This window comes from Mus pahari, chromosome 21 (genome assembly GCF_900095145.1).
Source record: "Mus pahari chromosome 21, PAHARI_EIJ_v1.1, whole genome shotgun sequence".
NCBI classification, from domain to species: domain Eukaryota; kingdom Metazoa; phylum Chordata; class Mammalia; order Rodentia; family Muridae; genus Mus; species Mus pahari.
In genome coordinates, this window is record NC_034610.1 from 34,076,533 (window position 1) to 34,098,392 (window position 21,860).

General features: G+C 37.2%; 1 protein-coding gene across 3 annotated transcripts in view; it reads right to left on the minus strand.

Annotated features, from left to right (window-relative positions):
• Stxbp5 (syntaxin binding protein 5) overlaps positions 1 to 21,860 on the minus strand; it is a 140,978-nt gene that overhangs the window by 10,388 nt on the left and 108,730 nt on the right. Inside the window, exons 19-24 of one of the 3 annotated variants that reach the window (XM_021221150.2) lie at positions 20,089 to 20,154; positions 15,537 to 15,596; positions 15,386 to 15,433; positions 9,356 to 9,406; positions 1,413 to 1,652; positions 310 to 679 (exon numbers count right to left, since the gene is read on the minus strand). In XM_021221150.2, coding sequence (XP_021076809.1) covers positions 310 to 679; positions 1,413 to 1,652; positions 9,356 to 9,406; positions 15,386 to 15,433; positions 15,537 to 15,596; positions 20,089 to 20,154 — 835 coding nt within the window. The remainder of the gene's footprint in view (positions 1 to 309; positions 680 to 1,412; positions 1,653 to 9,355; positions 9,407 to 15,385; positions 15,434 to 15,536; positions 15,597 to 20,088; positions 20,155 to 21,860) is intronic. The other 2 variants (XM_021221148.2, XM_021221149.2) reach the window with 2 other exon arrangements.

The following is a 21,860-nucleotide window of genomic DNA, read 5'->3' on the forward strand; positions in this document are numbered from 1 at the left end:
TCATTTGTTGGCAATATGCTACAGGACAGGTACAATGTACAATGACACTACATATGAAGACAGGACACTCAGAACCCACTACCCTGAATGCTAGCCTAGAAAATTACTGACAGATAAAAAGAAAAATCACCGGTAAATTGTTTACTTTATATAGCTAGAGAGGGAAAATATAATCTGTATTTTTCATATCCTTGTTTACTATTAAACAAATTCTCAGTGTATAAGCAATATGGTACTTTTTCAAGTTGAATTTTACAATGTGACCTAAGCAGGAATATTGTATGTATTACGGAAGGGCCTCATTCTTACCTGAAAGTCATGATATGGCCATTGGCACAGAAGCAGGCGAGGCAGACACTGTTACTCAGTGCGACAATGTCTCCGCGGAGCACGAAGGACGTCTCGGTGATGTTCTGCTTGTACGCACAGTTCTGGGTTGGCAGTGAGATGACCTTTGCTTGCTTTTCAGAGCATATCACTGCGTACTGGTTTTCACTAATTTCCTGAGAAGAGGAGGGGGATACTGAGACAGGTCGCCGCTTTTTCAATTTCTCCTTTTCGTCTTTTTCTTCAGGAACGTTGTGTTCTTTCCAGGGTTCGTATGCAGGAGGCATTAAGCAGCCCGTGGCATCCAGAAATGCCATCCTCAAGATTGCACCTTTCAACCGCAATAGAGTACCTAGAATGTACAAGTTTAGTATATACTTCCATTTTACAGTTCAGAGTAAACATGCTTAGTCCAACTCTGACACTAAATCCACACACATCTGTTGACTCAACACTGCACTGATACAGGCCACTGATAAAATCCAAAACCCAAGCCTTGTAGTCAGCGGTCTGAAAAACATGCCACTATTATATGTTCCAAACATAAATGTCAAATGTTAATAATTTACAATTAAGTAATGAACTTTGCACACACATACACATCTGACCTGCAGATTATTAAATGAATAATATGTTGTTTCCTTTAAATGTAGAACTAGAGAATTTATTTTAATTTTTAAAATAACATAATTTGTGCACACAGTATCTGTGGAAATGAGGGGGCCACTCTGCAAACTGGGTCGCTCTTGCCCCTTCTCTCTGAGGCAGGGCATCCTCTTCTCTTTGCTGGCAGTCCTGTCACACAAGTGCTACTGTTATAGACATGAACCCCTGCTCTAAGCTATTGATTTGAGTTCTGGGGACTGAACACAAATGAGCAGGCTTGAGTGGCAAATGATTTTACTATCTGAGCCTTCCCCATGGCCCTAGAATATTTACTTCTTAAACCATTAACACTTTCACTAATATCACTAATCTTTTCAGTGCTTAGCTCAGTAAATGAAAAGCTGGAGCTTCTCATCAAGCCAGAGGATGTCTCACGTGGGCGGGACCCACATCTGCACACTGCGTCAGGTCATACATACCGCTTGGAGACACAATCACTGGCTGAAGGAGTCTCTGCTCAGGCCCCGGGGGGAGATTCAGCGTGATGACAAATGCAGTTCCCACTGTAGTTCCGACCCACAGACATGGGGACGGGGAAGAGTCGGTCTTCCGAGAGAAAGTCTCACAGAAATGAAGAGCAGAGATGGCTTCCCGGGACTCTTTGTCAATGCTGGTTACACTTGAACTCCGAGATCTGCTGAAGGAATTGTCTTTTACATCTGAAATGATTTAAAATGTGGGATTGCCTTAGTTTGTAAAATACTGCACTTTTTGTTGTTACACCAAATGAAGCCTTTAATGTCCTTCCAGGTGAAAAGAAAGAAAAAATTATGTTAATAAAATTTCCCCTTTGCTTAAATGTAAAATGCAAATAAATAAATAGTTTTCAGAAGTGAGGAGGGCAGCTACTGAAGAAACTCTATGTGCCCTCTGGTGCAGGCACCGGCTGTTCTCATGGAGCTCTTACATCCTTGGCATCACAATTCATCATCAGATAAAACTAAAACCGTGAAGATCTTTTCAGTTGTCACATGTGCAAAGTGCATCTAGAAGTGCTTGAATTGGAGCCACTTCTGCTTCCCAGTCTGTTCACATGAACACCACAAAAACGATGATAAAGGTAGCCCCCACTTTCTTGATCACAAACAGCATTCATCGAAGAAATCTGGCTTCAGAATGTGGGCCTGGTATCTGGCTGACGTCAGTGCCATGCATATTTCTCTACCAAAGCTTGTCTGTAAGGATGCAGCTACTTAATTTCAATTTTTTAATTTTAACTTTGTGTGTATTAGTGTATTGCCTTCAGGTACTCCTGGAACTGGAGTTACAGATAGCTGTGAGATGCTGTGTGGGTCCTGGGAATTGCTCTTATCTGCCAAGCCTGATGTAGCAATTTTAAGATTATACTCATTAATTTTTCTCCACTAGATTCTTGTTTTTGATCCCATCTCAAGTTTTGGCTTTTTTTCTCTGGAAACTGCATTACTAAATGCTTTCTGCTTTGTCTCCTAAGAAATTATATCATTTACAAAGATTCTATTGACATTAGGATCCTCAGGTTATCTTAAGGAGCAAACACAAGACCTGGTCCCATGCTTTCTATTTACCACCGCAGGAGCTGGGAGGCCATGAGTTGCCTCGGGGCTGTTTCTTGTTTTTCTGTCACCAAACAAGTTTTGTTATTCTGAATTCAGATTCTCCTCTCCATTAACTAGTCTGATGGTTCCACTTTGGTTTCAGTGCTAATAGAACTCAACTTTACATGGGACGGTTGTGACCTAATTGCAGTGATTAATCCCCCCCTACCCCAGTAACTTCTACCTGTCTGTTTAGTCATGTTCTCAGTCTTATTAAGATTGTCCAGAACCTTTGCATCAAGCCTTAACTTTCTGGCTCTGTCTCCCAATGTTATCTTTTCAGTTTGCTGTAGAATCCAAATGGAAACTTCTGGTTGTTTTTTTCCCCAAACACGTCAGCAGCTATCACAGGACAAGGTAATAACTACCAGGTGATCTTCCTGAAATGATGTTGCTTTAGATTATTATCTACAACGAAGCTCCAAGGCCCAGGAACAAATCATTTTAGGAAAGATTCCTGCTATTAATGTGATCTTCCTGTTATTAGTAAACATGTATGACGATCATTAGATATTAGCCCACCCTTTGGAGCAGATCTCTGCAGATCTATGAAGATGTACTACTGTCTGGTAGTGATGCTATATAGACAAACAGACGATTTAATTCTTAATGATAATCCTATAAGAATTCCTAAAATTATATTAGTATTTACTAAGCTCTTTTATAGTGGGACTGCAATTAGTTCCTTTTCTGATAGTCAAAACTGCAATGAGAACTCTGCCAGTCTCCCAAGTATCACCAGTTAACTGCTTGTAGATGGTAACCAGACTTTCTACTACTCAGAGCACATTCCAACAGGTTGTAAAGCCATTAACCAAAGGTCATACTAACGATTTATTGTAAGTGTTAGGACAGAAGATATGGGTTTATCTATAGAAAACTTCACTAAAAAATTAGTTATGGTTTCTAACTTTCAATGAACCTATGGAGCTGTGACAGGTGAATGTTTAGTCAGATATTTACTCCTAATGGATATGTATGTAAGAATTCTTTGTTGTAAACTTCTATTTCAATCTATGATTTGACTTTATATGTGAACTTGTGATGAACTTTTTAACATGTGATCATGTATTCTGAAAGATGTATAAGTTCTGAGGACAAAGAGAAGAGACAGAATGGAGCTGAGGAGAAGTTTTTAAACAGTACACTTTTTAGACAGAACTGAACTCAAGAAGAATGTAGAAGTATAGGCATAGCCTTGGGAGAAAAGGCATTGAGAGTAAGAGCATTATTGTGGCATCAGAGCAGGAGGAGAGAACAAGTTTAGAAGAAGAATGCAGAGTGGAATAACTTAGAAAGCATAGGTAACTTAAAAAACTAAGAGAGCAAAGTACAGAGGGAAAAGGAACAAAGAGAAGCTGCAGAGAGCAGAAGGAGCGGGCAGGCTTCTCCTTGCCATGGACAGAACAGGTCCTTTCTTAATAACAAGGCAGGCTTAGTCTTATTAAAGGAAAAAAAAAACTTTCTTCTTAAAAACTCAGGTTTAATACAGTTAGCATTAAAACGGTAGAAGCTTTTTCTTTCTGTATGCAATAAAGATTGGAGCTCATATTTCATCCAGAATGAGTGAGTTCTTTCTGCACTGGTGTTTGGTCTTTTGCTCCAAGTGTACGTGTAAGTATGTAATTGTGAGAATGCATGCATATGTGTGTAAGTATGTAATTATGAGAATGCATGCAAGCTGGACCCAACTGGTTTGAATGGAAATACATGAATATATATATGAATTTACATGAGAGTTTATGCATATTTGCTTATATAAAAGTTTTTCCTGCTGTGAGCATTATTTGCTTCTCCTGATTCAATAGTTTTTGCTTCAAAGAGAAGAATGAGAGGAAAAATTTCCCCCTGCCCTACTTAGGATATTTTTGCTTTTCCCCTTCTTTTTTTAGATAGCTTTCATAGGAAAAATTTTCCAACTTAGAAATAAACACTACAATCACTTTTCAAAGTGTCCCCTTTTCTTCCTGGGACTTCTGACTAGCAGGCTGAAAGTTAGAGCCTTGCAGTTCCTGACTAGACAGAACAAAGGCCACATTATTTAATCCCTACTGCTAGGCTACAGGTGACAACCACCTAAGCTAGCAGCTTTTTACCTTCAGGAAGAGTAAGAAAGTTAAGAGTTTTTAGAAATTATTAGCATTTCAGTATAGTTTTTTTTTTTTGAAGAGTTAGAAACCAAAATTTTATTCCTAAGAATACATTTTTAAAAATATGGGTTTTAAAGGGACAGTCAGTAGAAAGAGTAAATGACCTTAACAATTTGAATAAAATAACATGGATGTATCATTTCTCAATAAAAAACAAAAACAAAAACAAAACAATCAAAACTAAAAACCCACACAGAAAATTTTGCTAAGCAGCATTCTCTCACTGCAGATTTAGCAGCACTGACCTGCAGCCTGCGCCTGGTCTTCCACAATGATTAGTAGCAAGGCAGTCATTTCAGTTCTCTCAAGGGGGATTACCAGAGAAGGAAAGGAAGTCGGTCACAGAAGTAGCCTGGTGGGCTCACTGGCTATATAAAATTAGGGCCTATTCATATTAATGAAACAGATTAAAAGGATGAAAAATCCATACAAGGAATTCTGTGTTTGCTGGGGCTGGGCCTAAAAAAGGCAGCTCTGAATGCAGCTCTGAATGCAGCTCTGAATGCAGCTCTGAATGCAGCTCTGAATGCAGCTCTGAATGCAGCAGCTCCTTCTGCAGAGTCTCCTCCTGGGTTGTGGCCAATTACTGCTCATGCTACAGTTTCTCAGAGCTGGGAGAGGAGGGCAGTTAAGAAACAGGCTTGGTGGGCACCTGTCATACCAGATATCGGGTTTCTACCTCCCACCACTTCATCAGGGAGCTAGAATGTCTGGAGTCAACCAGTCTTTAAAGCCACAGCAGAGTCCTACTCCGTGTCTCACCTCAACCTGCTCCAGACCAGGATGCTCCCAGCATAAACATAGCCTGTGTTTAAGTTTTGTGATCTTCTGATCCTTGTATCCCACCCTTTTGCACCAAGCAACACTTGCAATCTCAGTGGGTTTATCAGGACCCTTAAGCCACAGAGGTCTTCTGGACTTTGGATTTACAGCTATTGAAAGTTGTTCTCTCCCAGAGTTGTCATGAAACAGAGGTCTCCAAGTTATTTCAGATCTATCTTACCTCCTGCCCTAAGATGGCTTTTGATGCTCTGTGGAATGTTCTAGTGCTTCACTTGTAAAGTTTATTCAATAAACACTGAAGATGGAACTATAACTGACAGCTTAAGACATTCTGTTCAACACTGCCATTAGGATATATTAAAATCCCAGAAACATTTAAAAATCACACCTAGTATACTACACTTTTGAAATCATGGCTATCAATATTTTAAATGTCATTAATGAAAATGCAAAAAAAAAAGCTTTCTAAGGTATATTTTAGTAATATAAAAAGATATTACTCAATCCTTATACTATTGCAAACTTCCTGCAAACAAATTTAGATTCATAAATCAAAACTATTTCCCTAGTAATTTTATGTAACACAATTTTGATGATAGCTGACGCTAGTGAGGGTCACATCTAACTGTAGTTCCTAAACGCATCCTTCTTCTGTTCAACAGTCTGTGCTTCTGTTACAGATAATGTGGAGAAAAGGTGACTGCTATGATGTCTGTGCGGGAGTCATCCAAAGGCTCATGTGCGGAAGTTCACTCTGCAGGATGGCAATGCTGACAGTGACACACCATTAAGGGCAGGATTCAGGGGAGGTGCATGCCACTGCAGCACCAGACACAGAAGACACATGTATGGTTCTCAAGTCACCCTAGTCTAGTTGACCATGAAGGCCTGGCCTCTGACTCTGTCTCACTTCTGGCCTTGCTGTCATGTGACCTGTCCCTCTGACACATTTTCCCACGATGACGCTATACATCATGATGCAATGCAGCCAGAAAGCCCTGACCAGAGACAAGCAGATGAGGGTATCATGCATGTAGATCTTTAAAATGTGAATTATTAATACATAAACTCTTTGTTAACAACTTGGGTATTTTATTATAGCAACAGAAAATTATTGAAGTTCTTCATGTAAAAGAAACTTTCAATAATCACCAAATATCACACTTGATGAGTTTATAAAATGACACTGATGATAAGAATTTATTAACTTTTGAAAACCTTCAAGTAACTTTTTAAAATTAAAATTTAAGTGTACTTTCCAATAACATATTTTGTTGTTTAAACAATACATATAAAGTTTAGACTTTATTAATTGTGCCCTGGTGATAACAGTGGAAAATAATGATACATGAAAAGTTGATAATAGAAATTTCAGTAAACAAACAGGTGGAAAATCTGTCATATTTGTTAAAATTATAGGAGATTAACAATAACTTACATTTTAAATGTTAATTCAAAGCTGTAAGTATAGAGTGTATTAATTTGACGAACATCAAAATATTAAACTATATAGCCGTTTTATTATGTGATTTGCGGATCATCAAAGAACTCCTCAGGCTACATTGACTAACAACCAAGTTCCAACACGATGGACATGTGGCCTATTTTATCATCTACTTGGAACTGATTAAGTGAGAAGTTTCAGTATTTTATGAACTACAACTCCACCAATCCCTATTAAGTTAGATCGCCTGGGTCTTGTGACATGACTTTTTAGAAAGCGCAAAGCTAAACAAAACAGTTCATTCTCTTGCTTGTTTGAGACGCAGCCTCAGCGTGTAGACCAGACTGGCTTCAAACCGCCTGATGTTTTGCCTGAGTGACAGGGAGTGGGATAGCAGGTGTGCACTACTAGACAATGGTGAACAACCCTACTATGAACAACAACTTAAAAGTTGCTAGCTTGCCAAATGTCAGCTACGATCATACTACTACATATTATGATTCTTATTCAAACTACATCATCGTCTCAAAAGGTATCATTTAACAAGCAATTAAAGAGGCCTGTGAAAGAGAGGGACACACAGACGACATAAATGATATAGTGGCAACATATAATGTACACTTCAAAAATAGTTGACTGTAATGTGTATATATATATACACATTACATATATATATACATATACATATATATATATGCACATGTATATATATATATATGCACATGTATATATATATATATATATATATATATATATATATATATATAAAATCTATTGCTAGCTTTAAAAGACAGTCAGCTTAAAGTTTAACTGGCAATGTTTATTGTTACTGAAACTATAAGCCTTTCCAATTGTGTGATGAAAATCCTGGATCCTTTTCTAGAGCAAACATGTACATCATAAGCCTAAGAAATTACATGGTAAGCCTAAAAAATACTTGGGTTCAAATTATGACTTTTATATTTTTAGTTATAAATCATACTTTTATGGTTTACATAAATATTTTCAATTAAACTTATTCCTTGACAATGACACACAAATATGCACACACACACACACACACACACACACACACACACACACACACCTATATCTACAAGGCATTCAGATTTTCATTTTTATAATAAAGGATGTTGATCTTCTGGAAACAGGAGCTAGCTTGTATTCTATGATTAATTTTCACTCTTCTTTAAGAGTAAATTAATCAACTAAATTATATTTCCCATGCTCAGAACTTTCTGATCATAGCTATACACTAGGATGCCTATACTAATCACCACAGGCTTCCTCTCAGTATAAAAGTGGTAAGAGAAATGGCAGCAAGAGAGAGAGAGAGAGATGCTAAATTAGTATGTTGAACAGGACCAACACCTCAGTCTGACAAAGAATCTAGTTAATAACTGTGAGGAGGAACGAGGGGGACAACTCCGTCATCTCAGGTAATGCTCAGCGAAAGCATCCTTTAGTGCTACCTCGTGAATTAAGACAGACATTTCAGGGAGGGGGATTCTAGACAGAAACATGGCTTTGCTTGTACTACAGTGGCTCTCAGCCTGTGGGTCACAATTCCTGTGGGGACATATCAGATATTCTGCATACCAGATATTTGCATTACAATTCATAACAGTAGCAAAATTAGTTATGATGTAGCAACCAAATGATTGTATGGTTGGGGTCACGACCAATCAGCGTGAGGAACTGTATTAAATGGTTACAGAGTAGGAAGGCTGAGAGACACTGCTGCATGGAGTGGACCTTGTTATCTTTATTGTGATCCCATTTGTCAATAGAAAATACTGAGAGTTGCTATGAGACAGACTAAAGTGTAATGTTTGAGTAGTTTCCCACTGTCTTCATAATGAATGAGCTACAAAAAAGGATTATCAGACAGACAATATTCCTCATTTACTATCAAAGGCAATGATGACTATCTTTAATAAGAGATTCATTCTACATGGAAAAACTAGTTGCCTATTTTAAAAATAGTAAGTTAGTATGGAATTAAGTGTGGAGAATTTAAAATAGGTTTTGGAATGGATGGGATGTAAATAGTTTCCAGTAAATATTAAACCGTAATCAAGAAAGCTTGACTAAATTTTATTTGTTAAAAAGTAAGAGAGGCAAGTGTATACGGGTTTTGTTTTCTCTGAGTGTGTATCCTAAATACCGTTTCAATAGGTGCTAAATAGCCGAGACTCTTGTCATTGTAACCCTGACTCAGTGTGAGCTACAATAATCTCCTGTCTTCAGATCTCCACTTTCCTACCTTACTGTGCTGACACACCATGAGTAGTGTATTTTCATTCTGACTTGGGGAATCTTCCTCTGACCCAGGGGCAGAACCTTCTCCTGAAGCTCTCAGACTTCCTCATTAAGGTTCAACTACTTTGGATATTTATTCTACTTACCTAAATCAGGCTTTAGGTCAGTTGGCAAGCTTAATTTCCTTGACATCTTTGCTGAAAAATAAAATATATTTTTAAAATTTTGAGAAATATTTGACTGATATTTATCATAGCAACTGATTTTCAAGATAGAAGTGAATAATTTTACCCCGAAATTGAGATTCTGGGGTAATTAAACTATGTTTAGTAACATCAAGAGCGGAGGAAACAAATCTTCCTTCCAAATATTTAGAGCGTGTACTCACTTGATGTAATCTTTGTGTGCTTGAAGCTCCTCCTTTAAGGCAGTGTTAGGCACTCTTTCCTTAATCACAATGATTGCTTAGGGCTATAGGAGAAGGCTTGGCTTTTCCACAAAGGGAAAAGTTGTTCCTCAGAACTGTGTTGCAGATGAAGCAACAACATGAGAATAGGCTAGGATGTGGATACAAGGCCTTCCTGGCTCCCAACGCCATGGCTTCTGTACTCACCATTGTTTTAAAGTTAATATTTAGAATACAAGAAACAACTATATCTCTAAGCAAATCAAAATATTTGTATAATAAACATATCTGACACAACCATTATTTGGTATAAATACTTCCATTTCTATTTCAGTAAAAAAATATATCATGTTTAATCTAAAATCATGGTATTTATATAAAATATAAATACAGGTATTTTAATATGATAGATAAATTAAAAGTTCATCCTCAAACTTCTTGGAATTCACTTTCCATCCTCAAAATCAGTTATTGTTTTAGTTTAGAAAGTGGTTTTATGTTAGGAGTCAGTTTGCTACAACGATTCTGTTAGTGGTAGTGCATGCGTCAGAGGCTAGTGCTCCCTATGTGAAATTTTGAAAAAAAAAAATTGGTTAATACATGAATGCATACATTTGGTTAAAGTTTGGGTGGTTAGGAGATATTTAAAGCACAGACCCTGCTACTCCACAAGGGCGCCATGTAAACTGTCATAGTACATAACCTCCACATCTAAAGAAACAACAAATGCAGTGTTAGGAAAGGGCCTTAGGTAGACTGGGCGGGGCCCTGGGGTAGGGAGGGAGTCACTCCACTAAGCTAATTACCATACTCCAACTGGCCACATTTACATATCAATTGGCTCTTCCCAGGCAGTTTACTAAATCTGAGACAAGAGGTATAAGGCAATTCAAAATTAGAATAGCTGAATACAGTCACAGCTATTCACCTCCCATACCCAGGTGCTTTCATATTTGATGTAGAATAACCTTAGAGTTAGAAGATCCCGTGTCCCTCATACAGTCTTGTAAAGACAACATTAAGACTTTCAAAGAAGCCATAGAAGTTTTCACCAGATATCACAGGCCCAATATAAATAAATTGGTAACAAGTAAGCTTGAAATAAAAAAAAAAATCAGTTTTGCATATCTCAAAAATAACTTTTAAAGGACTCTTATGTCATGGACCTCATCGCTCCCGACCACACTACTCTGCTCGGTCAGTTATTGTGAGCCACCAACTCACACTTCTCAAACACAAGGGTGCATGTCAGTCACTTGTTATGCATTTGTAGATAGCCTAGTGGGTCGTTATCCAAATTCTGTGATAATATTCTTAGAAAAGGGGGAGGGGAACTTTTAAGACAAATGTATAGAATGTCAGACCATCAACTTTTTATTTCAAAACCAAAATTCAACATACAGATAAATACAGAAAAATTAACTATCACAATTAATTTGTAAACAATCCGTCTTGAAGTACATACTATGAAATGAATAATTTATTAATTATAACTGTTTTATTGACACATTTGTTGGGGGTTAGTTTTGTGAACTGTATATTCAGATGCTGATTATTGTGCCCAGAGATCTGGATGAAGTTTGGACACTGGCGCTGTCTTGATTATTGAAGCATCTCCTGCCTCAATGTTGTGTAAAACTGGTTCTCCATCATCTCTGATTTGTTAATAAAGAGTTGACCAGCCTATAGATGGGGAGGAGAGCTAAGGTGGGACTTCTGACCCCTGTGTGTGGGGTCCCACATGGAGAGAGGAGTCAGAGGAGGTCACCATGGGAGTGTCCCCATGGGAGGGTAGCCATGAGTACACAATGGAGCAGAAACAGCCGAGGAGACTGAGATGGTGGGTCACAAGGCAGGTGGCTGGGGAGTAGCCAGTAGAGTCAGGCTAGAATAGATGCGAACATTGCCCAGCTGAGTACCTGAAGCTTTTAACAAACATACCAGGTCTCTGTTATTATTTCAGAGCAAGTGTGGGCATAGAAAAATCCTGTACTTTTTATACACTTTGATTCAGTTACTAGACCTGTGACAAAATTCTGAATTTCATTAAATTCCTTTAATTTTTTGAATTTCCACTAGAAACAAATCTATATAGTCTCAACTATCTTCGAAAATGCAAACACATCCTTCTTATATTTTCTGTCTAGCACCATGATTTTTGTACTATATAAAAATCATTAAATGTTTCTTTAGCAATTCTAATACAATTCCACTAATTTTTGAATACTGGGAAAAGCACAACATAGTATTTTGTTATAACTATCAAAACATTTTAATTATGTACTTGTATTTTTCTTTGCCCATGGGTGTTACTGCATCCTATTCCACTACTATTTCTTCAGGTGTTGCTCTTCTTGCACAAGAGTAAGAAAGTCACTGTGAGAATCATTTCCTGGATTAGCTGCCAATAAGGAGCCAAGGCAAGCAGGTGGGCTTTGGGGTCAGTGGCCAGTGTGTTCCAGCTTGCTCCTGTTCCCTCTCTAGTGTGACTTTTAAGATAGTTAGACATCTAGGAACTATATATTATGCTCAGGCAATGGATACCAAAGTGGTGGACAAGAGTTGGTATTCAGATAGAATTTACTCTTTCCCTTCAATAAATCTCTCTTAAAATTTTAAATGACAGATTATCTATGAATTGCAAAATATGTTCCTATTGGACATTTTATATATGCATATAAATGTATATAAAACCTTTATAGCTTTTACCAAATTGTTCTAAGAGATAACATAGTACAGACAGTGGAACTAGTGGAACTGTATTTCATATTCTGTTTCATTATTTAGCTGTGCAGTCAACATATAACTTATACTCAGGACTCTCATCTGTAAAACAGAGAAATAACAGTTCATGAGATTACTAAGCTGATTAAATTAAGAAAAATTATAGTGCTGGTATAATGCTATGAGAAACAATAGATAATTGTATCAGAAAGTTGCTTGGGTCATCTAGCTCTGCAGCATTGTTAAGGCCCTGGCAAGAGAGAAAAAAAAAATATCTTCATTTTCTATGCCTGGGGGAAGGAGAAACATGACCAAAATATATTGTATGAGAAAATTATTTCAAAGAAATAAATTTTAAAATAATGCTAAGTATGAATGGCACCCTGTACCTCCTCTAGTGACCCCTACACTATCTCTGGTGCCAGCCACAACTGTTCTCAGCCAAGTGAAATTGAGAAACAGAACCATTCAACGGCAATGCAAGGCAGTTCCTTCGTCAGCAGCAAGCTGTGGCCTAACTTCTCCTCCATAAGGTCACTGCACAATCACCTAAGGACATCGCTGAGTGCTGCAGCCATGGTGAGGAGTACTTAGTGTCAGCAGTGCTGAAGGAGTCCCCATGGCTTCTACAGCTAAGCGTTTACAATACTTAGTGTCTATGTGTATGAGTGCTTTGCTTGCATGTGTGTATGTGTACTATGTGCATACCTAGCAGCTTTGGAGGTGTAAAGGGATGTTGGATGTGGGTTCTGGGAACTGAACCTGGGTCCTCCATAAGAGTAATAAGTGTTCTTAACTGCTGCTGATCCATCTCTCCAGACTCAAGTCTTAATAGTTTTATGAAGAGTGTTCCATAGCAAACATTAATCTAGGTAGGCAGTTTATTGATAGTTCAACATTATAGTTTATTGATTTTTCAACATCATATTTGATGCTAATTATTACTAAATAGATAGTATAATATAAAGATACATATAGAGATTACATATCCTATAAGGAACATTTCAATTACAAAACCTTCCCCTATGGAATATAGGGCAGATTCCATTTGAAAAAGGAAAATCATGAGACGTTACCTTTATTTCTATATAACAATATCAAGAAAGAAACATGTTATAAAAATCTTGCAAAATACAATAAAACTATTGGAAGTAAGAAAAATGTTCCTGGTTAAAAATAATTTTTTCCAAAAATAACTTTGGAAAGATGAATAAAGTCGACACAGTTTCTAAGAAACATTTCTACAAGTGTTGGTTGGCATGACGAAAAGAGAAACATGAAAACCGTAGATGAGATGAACATGGTCTGAGCCATGCACTTCCAAACATGGCCTCCAGCCCAGCAAATCTGTCCATGAAGTCCCTTAAATAGCTGAACGTAAAATACCTGAAGTTACATATCTACTTGAAAGAGGCAAAACACGGGGAGGGACACATTAATAAAGCAAATAAAGCCATAGGGCCAGAAGTCACACTGAAACTATATTAACAAATGTAATTCTGAAAATTCTTTCAGGTCAGATAATATAACTGTAAAAGTTACTTAGCAAAACCACTGTAGAAAAGAAAGTGGTGACAACTGGAAGGTAACAGGATACGATATGCTAGAAAGAAATTAGTTGCGAAGTTAGTACATAATAAAAGTGATTTAATTATTATTAACAGATTTACTTTGAAACCACAGTAAAGAATAAATAATTTTTAAAAAAGCCCTTTACCCAAGAATAAACCACCGTATTTAAGAATGACCACAGGGCAAATAGTCATTTACCATTAATATAACTAAACAGGGTTCAATTTACAATGCTGAGAAAACATGTGGTAATTTTTGAAAATTCAACTGAATAAAGTGAGGAAGAATAAAACCTCTTCCTGCTGCAGAGAAACTCCTTGACCTTTGTGAGGTTAAAGGTGTATGTGGTTGGGATGGTGATGTCACTCACTCAGGAGAAATGCTGGGCACAGTGGTGTGCATTACAATCCCTGAGCTGAGAGACTGCTGGAGAGAAAGACCCCGGACTTCCTGGCCAATCAGTCTAGTCAGTTACTCAGTGAGCTCCAGGTCAGAGGAAGACCCTGACTCAAACGGTGCAAAGCAAAAGAAAAGAAACCAAAGTAGATGGCACCTGAAGGATGATACACAAGATTGTCCTTTGCTTGCAAGTATGTGCACACAGGAATGCTTTCCCCATAATATAATCATATAGAAATATATACACCCAACCACCCCCAAAATAATAAAATGAAAAAACCAAGAAATATGTGATAAAAATGTAGGGAATATATACATGTACACATACATGTACAAATACTTATGTGTGTATGTGTGCGCGCGCATGCATGTGTGCTTTCGATAATAATATTTTGTTAAGACTTTCAAAGTATTGGAGAATATTCTACTTTTTGTGACACATGAAACTCTAATTTGATTGTGTTTCCAAGTTTGGTTATTCATTTTCTTCTTTGGCTTTATACTTTGAGAATCTTAGACTGATCATTCATTACAAAATATGTACAAAATACCAAGAGTAGCATAAACATCTTTTAACTGTGTATGGGGGTAGTGCTTGGCAGGAAACTGTCAATTACCCTGATAGCGGTATTGATCACAGACAGATAATGCCATCTTTTAGAAGATTATTCCTTTGAAATGGGACTGTGAAATATGGGAGAGATGGGAGTAATGGCAGAAAAAAATATCCAAGTACAACTACAAAGGAAAACTGATTTACAGTTTAAAAAGAGAGTATACGCTTGGTATTTAGAGCATAAATTGAACCCTGCTTTATTTGAAAACAAAGCAAAACTAAAAGTTAACAGAATAATTCACTCTGTGAGTCAAGAGAAAGAGCCACAACCCAATTTAACTGATTTTAAGAATTATTTCCCAAATGCATTTAGAATAGATACAGCCCAAAGATTATTATTTAGCAAAGGAATAACAAATTAACATACACAAGATGCAATGCAGTAGATCATATTCTGGTGTTGGGTTAGCACTGCATGGAGCAATGATTAGAAACAAAATAAAAACTTCTATTTCCTACCTAGATCACTGGCTACCATCTTGGAAAACTTTCTGCTTTGGGTCTTCACTGAAAATAATATTTTAATATAAAATGTCAAAATCTATTCAGCGTAAACTAGATAAATTAAGTATAAATGAAAACAAAATACTTTAAAATAAAGATACTATACCCTTTTCTATAAAATTATTCACTTTTTGTTCATCATCTGAATTGTGTGGCGATGAAGAACCTACACAAATAAAGACAACATGAGGAATGGGCACACGGTCAGTCACAAACAACACAGCAACAATCAAAGACTAAAATCCTGGTGACCATCAAGAACTGGTGACCACAACTATGAGATTGTTGTAGTACTGCATTCAATAGTATACAATCTCTTATAGCAGACACTACTATATAAAAATTTATATCTAATAATTTTTATTTAATGTATAATAACTGGGCAAAATCTTACTGCATTTTGTAAGTTAGGGAACACAGAAAGGAAATATGACATTTAGAAACCTATTAAGTACAGTTGAACATATCTGATAGATTAAATATTCACCACCTTCCCAATTGGGGATTACTTAAGCCCTCATGATACTTTACCTTTCTGATACAATGGCCACCATTTAATTACGTGTATTTTAAATTTACACACAAATGACATTCCTCACTGCAGCAGACTTCTACTCTGTTTTACAACCCATCTGTGACCTGTGGTGTGTATTGCATGGAGAAGTCACTAGTTAAAATTAGCTAAATGAATCAAGCTTTTCTGCTTGACGCAAATATATAAGACAGAATTGGAGGTAAATAAAAAGATTTCCTTTTCTATGCTTAGAAGAATTCCAATAAAATTAACCTTAGTGAATTAGACAGAAACACAAAACCTTGAACTTGACCCCCACAGCCCCCAAAATCACCTTCTGTCCTATGGCCAGGGAGACATTCTCACCCAGAAAACCCTTGCCGCATGGGCAGAGTGCAGTCACACAGAGGTTTGCAGACATTATTCCTTGAATAAGCCATGCTGTTTTTGTCAATAGCATCCATAGGTGCTCCCAAATCTCACAGAACTATCCTAAAATCAACATTGATCTCAGTAATAATTCCAGATTAGAAATAGATATAGCTATTTTCATACAAATACAATATACTTAAAGAGTATGATGGCCATGAAAACGTTCACATTTTAAAATGTTGTCATCTCTGCTACCAAATGACTTCACAATTTATGGTAAAATGGATATTGATAATAATTTTATTTATGTAGTTCACATCAAGATTAATATCAGGGTAGTAGCTCCATATATAAATATTAGAGAAATGTTTGATGTCATGCAATATAGTTGAAAATGCTTGCTACTGGTTGTTTTAATTTCTATGACAACACATGACAAGTTTCAAAGTTTATTTAAATCTGCCAGATTACTGTAATTAAACAAACACTAGACATCTACAATATCTCATTTTCTTCAGGCCATATATAAACACCAAAAGGCAGCATTTACCCCATGTTATGTGTGAAGCTTTAGTTTAACACAGTCTAACAGATTCCTATTTCCTATCTCTGTTACTATGAACATGCACCACAAAGAGAGTGCCACTTCTCAGTGCTGGCCGAGCCAAGCCCAGCCTCCCTCCCGGGCACTACCTCTGCGGATTTGGTGTATCCAGCGGCAGGCAGCAATGGCATCAGCTCCAGACAGATCACTGGTTTATTTTAAAATAAATGCAAAGGGAAACTCTCTGGCCTGTTTTCTGAAGAGAGCTTTTATAATAATTATCTGAGCAGCCGACCACACTGATTGTTTATAGTATTTAAAAGACCCCAGTTTCCTCCGTTTGCATGTATAATTTTTGGTCAGCACCTAAGTTTTGACAGAAGGCACGTGGGTACTTACACTTTTAAATATTGATCTCTTTTTAGTATTTAAGAGGGACTCATTTTAAGTTCTACTTCTGTTTTATACATACCATTTTTCTTTCATACAAATGCTTTTAAAATATTAACTATTGCTTTTAATAATTTACAATGTGCCACTTGACAATTGTATTTCCTTATATCCTATCTCATATAAGTATTTCAGACAAGTTTTTTTTTGTTGTTGTTATTTTCATGCTATTAAAAGAAGAAACTTTAAAAAAAAAAAAAACAACAAAACAAAACAAGGTGTGGCCACATTTAATTTCAGTACGTAGGAAGCAGGGTCCAACCTGGCTTGCACAGTGAGTTCCAGGCTAGCCAGGATGATCTCAAAATACAAAAAATATATAAATTAAGAAAAAATGTGACTTTTTTGAGTCAATTCAATCTGTTTTTAATCATTAGACTTTAATTTGCCAGAAAGAAAACTGAATTATAATAAATTTTCCTTTATTTCTCAATTAGGAAGTAAATATGGATATGGGCAAAGCAACTGTAAGTGTTAAGAGTAAGATAGTGAGGCTGCAAAAATAAAGACCACCACTAACGACCATCACAGAGACACACAGCCAAGCTGCAGGAGTTCCATGTGTCTGGTCTGCACACTGACATGGGCGTGGTTTAGAAGCCAGGTCTTCCTAGGAAGTTTGGGATGTGTCCTTGATGTGTGAGAACAGAGTTGGCTCCTTGGAGAATCCTACCATCGGAGCAGGAGTAGAAGCCGTCCGAATCATTACAAGGTTTATATTTAAGAGTGGAAACTCAGGTCTTATCATGCATGTCCTTGAGGTTACAACATTAACTCCACATTCCACACTGGATAGAAGACTCAGAATCAATGGGAACAAGTAGGGTCATGTCCGGGTTAAAAATAAGCTGAGTTTTCATCTGAACCAATAAGCAAAATGTATTTTAAAATGTTGAGCCATGTGTGAGTTTCCTCTACTTTGAGGATCTCTGGAGTAGGATTTGGAGTACAAATTTTTGCACTTTCTATATTTCTATACTTGTATTTCACTATCCCTTTGCATTCATTTAAAACTATGTGTTACTCTTAAATGTTTCACGTATCTTCCATTTCAAGTTTTGGCATAGGATGAAAAGATAAACAATTTATTTGTGCTGAACGTCACTAAACAAGCTAAGTGCCCATGTCCACACTGCCCACTGCGGTCATGTCCTCCATGGATTGCTGCTGACAGTGCTGATGGGAAGAGCAGAAATTCACTGATGCAGTTGGAAGGAACAATGAAAACACATGACAGTTCTAACTTTTGCTTAGAAAGATATCAGGCCCGCATGAGGGTTATGCCCAGGAAAGCTATGTGCGGCAGGCAGCAAGTGAGATAGGACAAAATAGGAGGTTTACAAAACAAAACACCTGTGTGGAGAGATTATGTGAGCGGATGCTCATATGTGTGTGTGAGTACATGCTCATGTGTCTGTGTGTGTGTACACATGTGAATGTGCACATGCACTCTCACATGCATAACATGTGGAGGCCAAAGAACAACCCTAGGTGGCATCCCATGGGTGCTGTCTGCCTTGTGTTTTGAGGCACAGGCTCTTGCCCTGGAACTTGTCCTACAAGCCCTAGGGGTCCACTTGTCTTAATTTTCCCAGTTACAAGAACACATCACCATTCTTTGGCTTTTCTGTGTGGCTTCAGCGGAACAAGCTCACATCTCCTGAGAGCCAAACACTTACCAATGGGCCCCTGCCCTAGTGAACTCTAATTTTGAAAGAAAAAATGATCAATTTGTGTAACATTAGAAAAAACAATTATGAAAAGTAAACACAAAGGTTCTTTCCAACTTAGGGCTAACGAAGTGCAAACTGAAATGTGAGAGTGATATGAAAAACTCCTGGCAGTACATCTCACTTTACAAGTCTTTCCAATATAAGAGAAATGCTAGTAAGAGACAGAAACCTAAACATGGTGTTAAGTAACCAAGAAAAATCTTTATAGGAGAAAGTAAATGAAGATTCCTAGGTAAAAAAATAATACTTAATTAAAATAATGAAGTTAAATTTACTAAAGATTAGCAAAGCTTCAATCTTTTACAATAACGAACTCAAGATTTTATTTTCTAAGGATTCTCAAGTGTATTAAAAACAATATTACTGATATATATTAATATATACATGGGCCATATAAAGTCTCATCTCCAAATAAAAAAAAAGCTGCTTTAATAAGCCCATAAATATACTAGAAATGACCTCAATCGAAATGAAAAAAAAAATCTAAATAGGCTTCAATATTCCTAAGAGTCCATTTCTTTACCTGGGGTTACATGTATTGACACCTTTAATAACATTTGGGGTTAGGTCCTGGGTTTGATTCCTATCATTGTGCAAAAAGGGAAAAAAAAAAATCTGTCACAGTATTGGAATGGATATGATTTAATAACTACCGAAAGACCAAATTTTCAACTAAAAAAGCCCCAACTTTTCTCTGTTTCACTCCATTCTAGTAACTATTGCCAGCAGTATCTAGAGGCATAGATCTAGAAGTATCTAGAAGCCTAACTAGAACGTCTATTTAATAATAAGTAAAAAACACATTTAACACTGTAACTGTAAGAGAGCTAACTGAGCAATCATACAACTCTGAGCAGACACAAGTGATGAATGTTTAATTAGCACATGCTATTTCTTTTCACTTATTAAAGCAGATAAAACTTTAAGACAGGTGATATGCTTCTCATATGTAAATTTAAGTGTGGATAAAAAATATACCAATATGCCATCTTAGTTTTTTTTTTTTAAAAAACTCATAATTATTAATGAAATAAAACCAGATTACCGGAAGTGGGAGACTTGCAGCGATCCTCTGGGACGACAGTCCCTTCGGTGACATCACACAGGCCCGCTGAAAGGTAAACCAAGAGCACATGAGCCACAGCGGTTTACACTCCTACTTACGGGGACACTGGTACGAACCACTTGAAGGCAGACTGAGACTATGGCAGTGATGGAGCTTGCAATGGGAACACTCTGGCAATAAAATATATTCAACTAATTCAGCTGTGGCCCGCTGCACTAGGGATGTAGAGACGGGGTGTTTCAGTGAGGTCCTCTGTTGTTCTTTAAGGATTCCAGAAATGATGCAAGATTTTTCAAACGTGTAGGCGTATGACATGCTCTTTTAAATTTTGCAAGGAAGAAGAAACACTTAAGTTTGGTGATTTTTTTTTTNAATAACCTTCCCTGCCCGTGTTCATGAAAGGAACTAAATGTATTGGGATAGGCTGATGGATGGAAACACACACACACACACACACACACACACACGCAGATATACATCGTGGTGCGGAGCCTAGTGCGCACCACGATGTACAACGTCCACAAGCAGACTTAAGTTTGGTGATTTTTTTTTTTATCCCCCAAATCCTCAACTTAATTTCTAAATAGTTTTCCTCAAGTAAATATTGACCATATCATTTAAACATTTTAAAATAATTATGAAAATATTTTGTATCTCTTAAATTTATATTTCACACTACTTATCCTATACAGTATCCCTCTTTAAAACTATAATATTACATATTAAAACCTCTTAACAAAGACTTTTCTAAACTAGATATGGATTATATAAATTATATATGATCCATACTATAGGTTAGCCTAAATCATTATAAAAAAAAACCACTGCAAAGTATTTTATGATGAGATAAAGAGAAAGGATTAACTAAAATGTAGGATTATGGACAAGCCATATGGGGAGCTGTTATATCACAAGTGAAGAGTACTACTAATAATAAAGAATGTAAAGGCAGGTATCCTGCGGAGGAATGATGCTGCTCCCAGAAGCCAGACTACTGAACAAAAATGCCGGGATCATGTGTGAGAGGCCTCCCTATGAGCTGCTGGCCTGCAAAGTGCCAGAACCCCACCCTACCCCAAACAGTATAGGCCGTGCTATTCTGAGATGCCAGCCAGAACTAGACGGTAGGACCTTTCTGCTGAAGACATCACATACTTCAGCTGCACAGAAACCAAGCAGGAGTGGAGCTTCCTCCTTGCAGGCTAGCATTTGTAGCACTGGAAAGTGCTATGTCACCATGAATCTTACACAGCTGCCCTTCTGAGCTACAGGGCTGACCTGACAGGCATGGTGTGAAACACTGGCAACTCTCATGGGGTTACCGCACAAACTTCTATTGGATTTGCGGCGTACTCAACAGGAGGAAATCCATGCTTGGGACTCTAAAAATAGAGATCAAAACTCTGTGCCTATGTAGTATGTATGTGTCTATGTGCACATGTGGGTTTGTGTTTATGTGGGTCTGTGTCCATATTCATATACACAGGTGTGTGTATGCGCATCTGTGTGTATGTATGAATGTGTGTCTATGCATATATATATGCATGTGTGTGTGTATGTGTAATCTATTATTGCTTTGCTAAGATGATATAGTGCCAAAGTATCTTTTTTTTTCTTAAATTTTATTTACTTAACGTATGAATGCTCTGCTGTGTATACAACTGCATGCCAGAAGATGCATTTGCTGGGAATTGAAATCAGGAATGCCAGGACCAGGAAGCAGGAGTGGGTGGGTTGGGGAGCAGGGCAGG